The following is a 10,499-nucleotide window of genomic DNA, read 5'->3' on the forward strand; positions in this document are numbered from 1 at the left end:
GCAGCATTGAGAATTCCTCCGCACAATTCTGTAATAAACGGTTCCTCTACAGAATAATATCAAAGAATCCTTACATCAAAAATTCTTACCAGAGGATTTCCACTAGTCTAACGATTCAGATCTGAATTTGACAAATTTCTGAAAATGATCCTCGGTTGTCCTGTACTAGGTTAAAGCAGCTCAACGGAAAAAAAATCAAAATCCGATAACTTAAGTACCATATTGCCCAATTCAATCTTATTCCCATAAATTCAAGAGTTGTAATAACGGTAACTCAAAAGCTCAACAATTAGGGAAAGCATCAACTAGATTCCTCAAAAGAGAATAAGGGGACTCACCCAAATCTATCAGTCATAAAAGCAGAAAACCAAAATTCGAACGATTACCTATACTATCATCCCCAGGTGCAGTCCGAATCTGCTGATCCTCAAAAAGAGCAAAAACTAAAGTTTGTTGCATCAGAGGTTGATTCATATTCTAATTAAACAAACTCCAATAGATAGTCGTATCTTGATTCTCTAATTATTTCTTCTTCGAGAACCACCAACTTCTCGCAAAGCCTTGAAGTTGAATACAACTAATCGAGTTTTACGGTCATACCTGTAGTTTAGAGAGTCAATTTTTTGATCGATTTCTAATAACCAGCTTTCACATCACGTGGTATTATCAGTACTATTCCAAGTCGGCGGTTAAAACGACTGAGATCTCATCAATAATGCTTTCATCGATGACAGATAGATATCAATCTGATCAGTCGCAGTATCATTCTATCCAGTCCGGATTCTATGCAGTTCGATTCCTGTTCAATATACATCAAGAACATATATCTTATGCTCAAGGGATTTAGGACACAATTACCTCAATCTTCAAACATTCGGTGTCCAAAAACCTCTGTTCTGCTTACTCAAGTCATACGACTGAATTTGAATTTAAACATGAATAAATACAGTTCGTAGTACTATTATGATCAATCAAGGAGGTTTATGCTGGTCGTTGCTCGATCCAAACTCTTCGAGGATACATATCTGATATCCAACGAATTAAGACACAAAATCTCGAAATCTTAATCCCAAGTATACGGAATCCATCAATCCTTGATCGACAACTCAATCGACCTCAAGAGTATTCGAGAACAAGAAGAAAAATTACAGTTCATATCTCAATAATTCATGCTTTATAATTTAAATCACATAATCATGTAATTCAAATAATTCTCAATTAATAAAGCATGCTCACATGGTATTTAATAAATCAATTAAATACTCAAACACATGCGAGAATTCAACTCATGCGGACTCGATCTACCTCGTTCGCTTCTAAATTAAGTCCAAGATCTTATCGCTCTGATACCACTTAATGTGAGACATCGGTTCTATACATCTAATCTCGGATTAAACAACAAATAAGCATACAAGATCCAAGATCCAAGATTAAAAGCAAAGATTTTTTTTTTAAAAGAGGGGGTGCGCTCGGTCTGCTAAAAAGTGCAGACCGAGCGCCTCCTAAACAGCAACCTACTGTTTAGCTCGATGGGGTGTGCGCTCGGTCTGCTAAAAAGTGCAGACTGAGCACCCCCTGCTGCAGAACAAGCAGACAGCAGAAAAACAAGGAGGCTTGACTCCAACTCTTCCAAAACAAAATCATGCAGTACAACGCAACTCAAAAACGTTAAAACACATGCATAATCCAATACAAGGTATTTCTAAAGTTATACAATCTTCAACTAGTAGAACATGCTTCAATCTAACTTATTCAAAACAATACCACAACTAGAGTTCGAATACAATCTAGGTTCGATTACAAATTCGACTCCCAAAACACCAAGTCTCACTTCTAATCAACTCGACCCTTAGCCATGCTGCCTCTGGCTCGCTCCTGTCCCACCTATTGCCAAGCACACAAACAAAGACAAGACAATAGCCGGATAATCCGATGAGAATAATATTCCCAGTAAAAGAGACTAGCATACAATATCACATAATATATCAAAACAATATATATAATCAATTTCCACATATTCTTCAAATAATTCATTTCACTGCGGAATAAAATGATTTGCATGACTTTAAAACTTCTGGATTATCAGACTCAGATAATCAAAAGGAGTTCTTCTTTCTTTCTTTCTTTCTTCGGTTTGAGATCCCGGGGTTAAAATATCCAACAATCACACCGAACTCCCCTTTCAAGGTGGACGAGGTATATTTTAGTCCTCTAGACTCCAGAGCAGTATAGTGAGTTAATCGACGCTCGTAGTAAATCGCCTACCAAGGCCACTCAACTATAATCTCCAGGTCGTCTAATTCAAAATGAATAATCAATCGGCTCAATATGAATGCATATGAAATCTCATGCATTCAAATATCAATTCAATCAAGTTTAAATAAGCATATAAACATACAAGTATGTGATTTCTTCTAGGACACTCGAATCAATCCGGATTCGAGTTAATCGTCCTATTCCATTCCAAAGTCGTTTTATACCTTTCTCAAACATCGATGCTCCAAACCTGGAACAACAACGATTCCTCAATCAAGATTCAATCAAACTTCTTAGTCGATAAAAAGAAAATCGATACTATACCGGCTAAAATCTTCAAACTACAAAAATTTGCAATCTCGCAACTCCACTAGCTTCAATCAATCTATCAAAAGAAACCATCAAGATCAATATCGGCATTCAATCTCTCAATCAAAACAACGAAACGATATCCAAACTTCAAACTGGCGGCATAACGGCTATATTCTGATAAACCGAAAACGCAGACAGCATAATATCAATCCAAACAACTCATATCAATCATCATTCAAACATTCAAACTCAAATCCAACACATCTCCAAATCTAGATTTTCGAAAATGGCTTCCAAAAATCATAACAATTTCGAACGTCGCTCTATTTCAAAACCGACAGATAATAAAAGATCAGAACTCTGCCAAGAACAACATACTCGAAACTCAATCGATTCTAACAACATCCAAAAAATAGAATGCATCTAATCGTAGAAAAACTTATTATAGAACGAAGCTCTCGCAACCATGATCGCTAATTTGCCTTCAGAAATAAATTCCAACGGACGGATCGAGCGGAAAGTGAAATCAGAAATCTTGAAGTTCACGTTTCTCTCATCAATGGAGGAAGAAGGGTAGATGGGGGAGGAGAGAATGGAGGAGACCAAGTCAAATCCCTTATAAATATCTAACAAAACCCATTTTTGCACTTTAGTCCCTGAAAAATCCAAAATTTGCAAAAAGGACCCTGATCAAAATCAAGTCGGCTCTTGAACTCTGGAATCTTCGATTATTTCAAATAAAGTCACTTAATATAAAAATGGGGCGTTACAATATCTTTCTCAATTCAATACGAATGCAACACAATGATATGACACGAACATGAACTAAATGCAACAACGCAACAAAAACAAATGAAATGCATGATACACACCCCCCCCCCCCCCACTTAAACTAAGCATTGTCATCAATGCTCAAGAACTAAACTAACAAAACAACCAACAAACCAAAGAACAAAATGCAAAAATAATGCAATGCAAAGAAAAGAGAAGAAAACAAGACTCCCCTGGTTTAGCGGTCGGCGTCGTCCTCCTCTTCATGCTCAGGGGGAAGAACAGGATCAGCAAATTGAAACTCGAAAGGTGGCGGGAATGGGACGGCTGGTGGAAGCGTGGTAGGGTCGATCCCGAGCCTCTCAGAAATGCCACGACAAATATAGTCCAGGACTTGAAAATTGTAGGTCGTAACGGCATTGAAGGCATTTTGATACTGGGCATGGTGGGCCAATTCCCTAACAGTGACAGTAGTAGTTCGGCGGGGGAGCGGCGAAGGCGGTACTGGATCGTGGACCGGCATAAATTGATCGTCCACCATGAATTGGCTTCTCCGATATGCGCGTTTGGCATCGATAGTCGCTCTGTCAATGGGGCGCATTGGTGGCAACCATTCCTTGTCGGGTCGATGTTGCACACCGGCGCGCAAGCACAGCTGCGTGATGATCATCGGGAAGAAACCTTGAGAGAGAGATGGAAAATAAAACCTAGCCTCCAAGGAAATCTCCAAAAGTCTGATAATCCCTCCTCTAAAACGGAATTAAAAGCCTAATAAAGACTAGAGTCCAAAATAACAAAGTTTTCAAAATTACAAAATATTTCCCGAACAGACTAGCACGCTCGATCGCATGAGTACGTCCGATCGAGTGCATGAAAATTTTGATCCTACTGTTTTCAATTTCCTCGGCCGCGCTCGATCGCGTGAGTTGGTGGGATCGAGCGCATGAAAAGTGGCTTGCCTGCTGCCTTGAATCTTCAGAAGTCGCGCTCGATCCTATGAGTACGTGGGATCGAGCGCATGAAACTTTGCCAAAATTTTGATTTTCTTCTTCAAATTTGATACCTCCTACATATTAAACCCGGGAGTATGTTATGAAGCTAAATGCATGCATAAAACAAAACTAAGATAAAACATGAACTAAAACAAATAAATGCATGCAAACTACTAACAAAATAACATTAAAAAATGCAAACAAAACACGACTATCAGCAACTATGATTAATAATTTCTACTTTTGAATTTATTAATTCGTAGGAACATCACTTGACTAGATTAAATATAACTGCTTGTGTTTATGTTATCTAGATTCATCAATCTCACTAGTTCGAATGCTACTTTGGATTTAAATCTTGGTTGATTTATTGGTAAGGTTAATTTAAAACGCTTTTGTCTAATTAACAAAGATTAAGGTGGGATAAGAATAGATATTTCAATGATGAATATTCAAATTAAATTCAATTATTTATAGGAATCGATGATCGAGTGAATAACTTCAAGGACGTAGTCGACCGATACCAAGGCTTGTTTAATTAATTGTTTTGCTACAATTTTAATTATGCATGCTTATTAATAAAATTTATTTTATTTTCTGTCAATTATTAAAAATTAATTTCAAATATAAAAACCCCATTTCTTATTTATTTTCAGTATTTTTAAGAACACGATAAATTTCACTTACCTCGTGGAAACGATTCCTACTCTCGCTACTATATTTTTATTTGTCTGAGTTGAGTTCGGATAATTTGGGTATGACACGACTAAGCGCTACCAGGTGGGCGAGACCTAAGATATGTAAACTTGGTTTTGTGTCTTGGATTATCTTGGGAGAACGATCCCTAAAGGAGACACGTGAACTACGCGCTCATGGTCCCCTACAAAGTGTTCGTGGTCTCCTACAGTGCTTCTTATAAATACGGTTTTGCTCACTTCATTTGCAACTCATTCATTTTTATTTTGAGGGGCGCCCAAGCTCTCCTCTTCACTTATTTATTTTCCGATTCTGACTTGAGCGTCGGAGGAACTACGTCGAAACATCCTCTCGGTCCCCTCTAACACTCTTTTCTTGGTTTCAGGTTCACTCTGGACTTAAAGCTTTGGGCTTAGGTTGAACTCAGATCTTGGATTGAATCCTTCAATTTTAGTGAGTATCATATACTTTAAATTTTTTTTCCACTTATAAAACACTAAAAACATTTATAGAATACTTGTCTTCTTTGGCAAATCACATCAAATAGGCATTGTAACCATTTTGCTCCAAAACAATATGGCGTGAAGATGTAGTTATTCTTGAATATTTGTTATGACGCAATATTACAACCAAAATTCCAAAGTTTTCGATTTCTATAGATGGTAAACACTTTATCATAAACAGCTAATAATAATATTATTTTTATTTTTATTTTTATTTTTTTTATTTTTTTTGATAGTATAAGTATAATCATGCTCTAGATTAGAACAAGTGAAAGTAATTGTCTGCACTGTAGGACAGGACTTGAACGTGAACTGCTTATCTCGAAGAATTATAAAGAAAAACTCTAAATATATCTAAATAAATTAATAAAACTACCCGCAATAAGCGAGAATCAAAGCTGAGACCAGTTGATCTCAGGCCCTCAAACTTAGTCATTGAGCTAAAATATAATAATTATTATTATTACACGATTTACTACTACATATCTTAAGCAGAATTGATATGTTTAACTAATAATAATAACTAGTCACGCTTGCACATGCGTTGCGTGTGTGATTAAAATATAAATAATTTATTGTATATATATATTATATGTTTTTTTCAAATAATTTTAAATTTAAAAATAAAACGAGTTACGTGTGTGATTAAAATATGAATATTATTTATTATATATATGTATTAATTTTTGTTTTAAATCAATTTAAATTTAAAAATAAAATGAAAGCACAAAAATTGAGATTATAATCGATAAATGAAGTTTAAAATAAAGACAAATTTAAATTTGAAAATAAAATGAATGTACAAGAATGAAGATTATAATGGACCAATAAAGTTTAAAATAAAGATAAAGATTTTTTTTTGTTTTTTGAAGAGTAGTAACATGGGCACCGCCTACATGGCGGTCAGCCGTTTTTTGTAAAAAAAATATATAAAAATTGTGTGCTTGTGGATGTGCCATGTTGGCAAGCGCCCACAAGTGCGCATTGTAGGGGTGAGCAGGTATCATTTCTGTGTCTATATATATATATAAAAGTAAATTCTTTTTTGGGTGTGGTCATTAACTATCGAAATGGAAAGATACCCTATGTCGGGCGCCATTAAAATAGATGATACCATTGAAGCGATGGTCCCCAATCTTTGAATGGCGCAGCTCCGGAATTTGTATCTCATCTCCTACAATTTCTTTCAAGCTTTGGGATGGTAAAGCGAAATCTGTGTCCCAATTCTCATGCTCCCACACTAATATGTATGTGGAAGGAGACTCAGTTTGTATGTGATGTGCAGGTCCTTTTCTCTTTTCAGAATTTTGAGCGGCTTCCTGTCTACTCAATCTATTCATGGCGCTTATGCTTCTGCCGGTGAACTAATATGTGAGTAACCCAGATGTGATAGAAAAGGGATGCCCATAAAATGAGCTTCTTGATTCTTTTTTGTATGAATTTATGTAGGTTGGTTGCAAACTCTGGCATTCTTGGAAGTTATTCACGGGGCTATAGGTGACTTAGAAAATCATGGGTTTGTTGTTTGTTTTCGTGGAACTATAGTGAATTTCTGTGTGCGCATTTTCTGCTTTTGGGTTTAAAGGAATTGTTCCGAGTGGTGTGCTGTTTCCTCTGATGCAATGGGGTGGGAGGACTCACTTTTTGCTTGCTGTTCTTCGTCGTATTCACGAGGTTGGTACCCTGGATTTAGTATTCCTTAGTTTGGAGAATGACATTTACAATTTGTTTTCCGATTTGAATTCGGTTTGGCCTATCTTATCATTAAGTATTTTACTGTTTGGTAGGTGGTATGAGATGATCGAGGCATGTGGACTTGTAAAATGAGTGATTGAGAAATTGATGGACCTGTAATATGAGTGATTAAAAATTGATAGATACTGTACTGTCGTTAATTGTCATCCGCACCAAACGATATATTTTCTCTTATGTTGTCTCTTGGATTAAACCATTCGAGAGAAAAAAAAAAAAAAAAAAAATTAAATGAGCGGGGAGAAATAATTATGATAAAAGATGGAGAACACATTGAACTATAATTACTAGTATTGAAATTCTGTTAGTTATTTTGAATAAAGCTTATTATTTGCTTGAAAGATTATATGAGGTCTTAGTAGCTTATTCTTGTATAACAGAAGATTTTTAAACTTTGGATGGTACCCTTTTTTCGATTGCTTAGGAAAAAATTTCTGTCCAAAAACAGGATTAGAATAGAAGAAGTATGTTTGCAAAAAGTTCAATGGTGTTTCTTCGAAAAGATTCTTCACGGTAGTTTTACTTGGGGGTGGTTGAAATTTTGCCTGAAAATTATTGAAATCTAATCATTCTGTTAATGCAGGTGCAGAACCTACCATCGGTGGCCATAACTTTCTTTGCTTGGAGCTTGTCTGAGGTAATCTTGTTTGTTTAATTGATTTTTTTCTTCAGATAGTATACTGAGATATATTAGATTTAAACATAAAAAATTAAAGCCGTGGTGTACTTAAATGATGAGCTTTATATGTAAGTGGTGTCTAATGCTGGGTGTTATCAAGAGATGCTGATTCAAGGCATTTCCGTGACTCGTGCATAGCATGGTACTGTGAACAAGAGTAATGAAAAATCTTGACATAGAACCAGAGATTCAAAGACCTTTTTTTATAGATAAAAAGTAATAATTACACTATGGAAATCTTTCATTGATCAATGAATATATCCATTACCGTGATTTTTGGTGCAATACATAACTCACTTTGATCCAGAAACCGGTAATTGATGAAAATCTTTTTAATTACCTGCATAATTATGCTAGAAGTTAATTTCAATTATCTTGTTCGTACAAACTCCTCAATTGTTTCTCATCATGTATTCATCAATTTATTCTTTTACAATTTTCTCTACCAGATAAGATTTTCGTTTTTTACGGGCTATTTGGATGCAGGTGATCAGATATTCACATTATGTGTTGAATTTAACCGGAGGTACTCCAAAGTGGATCACTTTAGTGAGGTGAGAATTCTTCTACTATCGTGATGCTGGAACTTCTGCAAGGAAGTGGTGGAGAAAAGAATCCAAGAAACTCTCCAGATTATGTTTTTGATTCTAATGTCATATTATTTTTTAGGTACAATGCATTTATCTTCCTGTATCCCATTGGAGTGTTTCCCGGTGAAAGTAAGCCATTTATCACTCTTGATTCACATCCACCCATTCCTTGTATTAGCATTCAATGTTTTGCTATCAATACTATGCCTATTTTATGATAATGATACTGTAATCCGTTGCAGTGTGGCTCATGTACAAGGCTCTGCCACTTATAAAAAAGAAAAAGCTCTATGCAGACCATCTCCCATTTAGCTATTATAACTTTGTCGTGGTATGTATTATTTCCTTATACATCAGAAAGGCATACATTTAATCGGTGGCATGAATGTTCGTTGTGAAAATTGGAGAAATCTTCCATCTTTACATTCGGATATAAATTTTGTCAAGATGACTAAAACTCTTTTGTTTGCAAGGGGGAAAAAGTTAAAAATCTGTTCTCCAATTTAGCTTTCCATTTCACTTTCTGGTTAGATCCCATTGAACAAGGGGAGATTCATGTTCGCTACTACAAAGTCTAGCTAGGTATTAATATTTCTGTTTGGTATATTTTATGAGTGCCCGATATTATGAGTACCGCTACCACGTCTGAATGCATTTACTTATTTTTCTGGTCTATAGATTTGTCTATTGCCTCAACTCCTTTCAAGGATGGCAATAGATCAAACGAGCTTCAAATAACTATTAATTTCTTATTTGACATGTTCTTTCAAGATTTATACATGTGAAACCTAGAGAAAACAACATTTCTTTTGCATATTTTTGTAGTTTGTTTCCTCATAGTTCACCATTTCTATCTCTTCTGCAGTTGCTGCTTTTTTGCTACCCATTTTTTTGGTTGAAACTTTACCTTCATTTATTCAAGCAAAGGCGTTCAAAACTCGGTAAAAGCAAGAGGAAGAAAAACTGAAAATTGGAATTTCGTTCTCTGAAATGCAAGGTATGGTAAGTCTATAATAAGCTATAGCAGAGGGGATACAGAAAAAATCTAAACAAGTTTATGTTTCTCTGGATATACTACTTACCCATTTTTGTGAAGGTGTCATAATGTGTTATGTTTCCTTTCAGACATTGAGTAGAGATGCAAAAAAATTGCGTATTTTTGTATTTATCGTTGTTTATTTAAACCCGTTTCATAGTTTGTGCATAGTTTGTGGTTGCAGGGGCCTTGTTTCGATTGCCTTCACCTGCCCTTTGGCTCCATGTTAATAGCGTTTCTATTGTTATGATGCATTGAGTTTGGGTGATAAGTAGTTCTTTACCAAACTCAATCGTAAAGTTAATGGTAATATATTTCTAACTCTCTAGCAGCATAAAGTTATATATTTGAGTAACTTTTACATATTTAGACGCACACTAATATGGGGAAAACAATATGAGGTTAACTAGTAAGGAATATGTTCTTTGATTTGCTCACATAGCATTAGCATATGTTGGCTTACACAGCCCGTGAGGTATGGTTTATGAATAGAGATTCCCAACTATGGTTGTCTTTTGTTCTTTCATTCGAAGGGAGGCAAAAAATAAAAAAAACTGTCTTTCATGAAACATGAAGTCAAGTTAACATTCACAACTTCTTTGAGAAAGATGAGAATTTTGAATCTTCGTCATCCACGTTAGAGCCCAGACTCAATCTACTTGATTTGTCGTGCTTATAAATTTCAATAAAAAAATCGTTGATGCGTTCAAAAATTTCAAATCAAATAAATTATCTCGAACCGGTAATCAACGACCCAATTTCTTCAATAAATCGAGCCGAATGATCCCAAAATATTTCTGTGTATTAAAGAAATCATGTGAGATGACTTCGTCCGAAGGCGAAACCACTCCGACGCTCAAGTCAGGATTCAATAGAAAAGGTATTGAAAAGATGTATGAAAAGTGCGTAAAA

At 35.5% G+C, this 10,499-nt stretch overlaps 1 protein-coding gene across 2 annotated transcripts; it reads left to right on the plus strand.

Annotated features, from left to right (window-relative positions):
• The first annotated feature begins 6,592 nt into the window (after positions 1–6,592).
• LOC140892053 (uncharacterized) lies at positions 6,593–9,940 on the plus strand. Of its 2 annotated transcripts, XM_073300800.1 has the most exons (10): positions 6,593–6,731; positions 6,816–6,901; positions 6,980–7,027; positions 7,116–7,204; positions 7,866–7,919; positions 8,448–8,515; positions 8,631–8,680; positions 8,794–8,882; positions 9,025–9,133; positions 9,417–9,940. In XM_073300800.1, the coding sequence occupies exons 1-9, from the start codon at positions 6,673–6,675 to the stop codon at positions 9,127–9,129; spliced, it is 648 nt and encodes a 215-aa protein (XP_073156901.1). In that variant the 5' UTR covers positions 6,593–6,672; the 3' UTR covers positions 9,130–9,133; positions 9,417–9,940. The 2 variants fall into 2 exon arrangements, with proteins under 2 accessions (XP_073156901.1, XP_073156902.1); XM_073300801.1 differs by lacking the exon at positions 9,025–9,133 and having other exon boundaries at positions 9,417–9,930.
• Positions 9,941–10,499: the final 559 nt, after the last annotated feature.

Source organism: Henckelia pumila, chromosome 3, assembly GCF_033568475.1.
Source record: "Henckelia pumila isolate YLH828 chromosome 3, ASM3356847v2, whole genome shotgun sequence".
NCBI lineage: Eukaryota > Viridiplantae > Streptophyta > Magnoliopsida > Lamiales > Gesneriaceae > Henckelia > Henckelia pumila.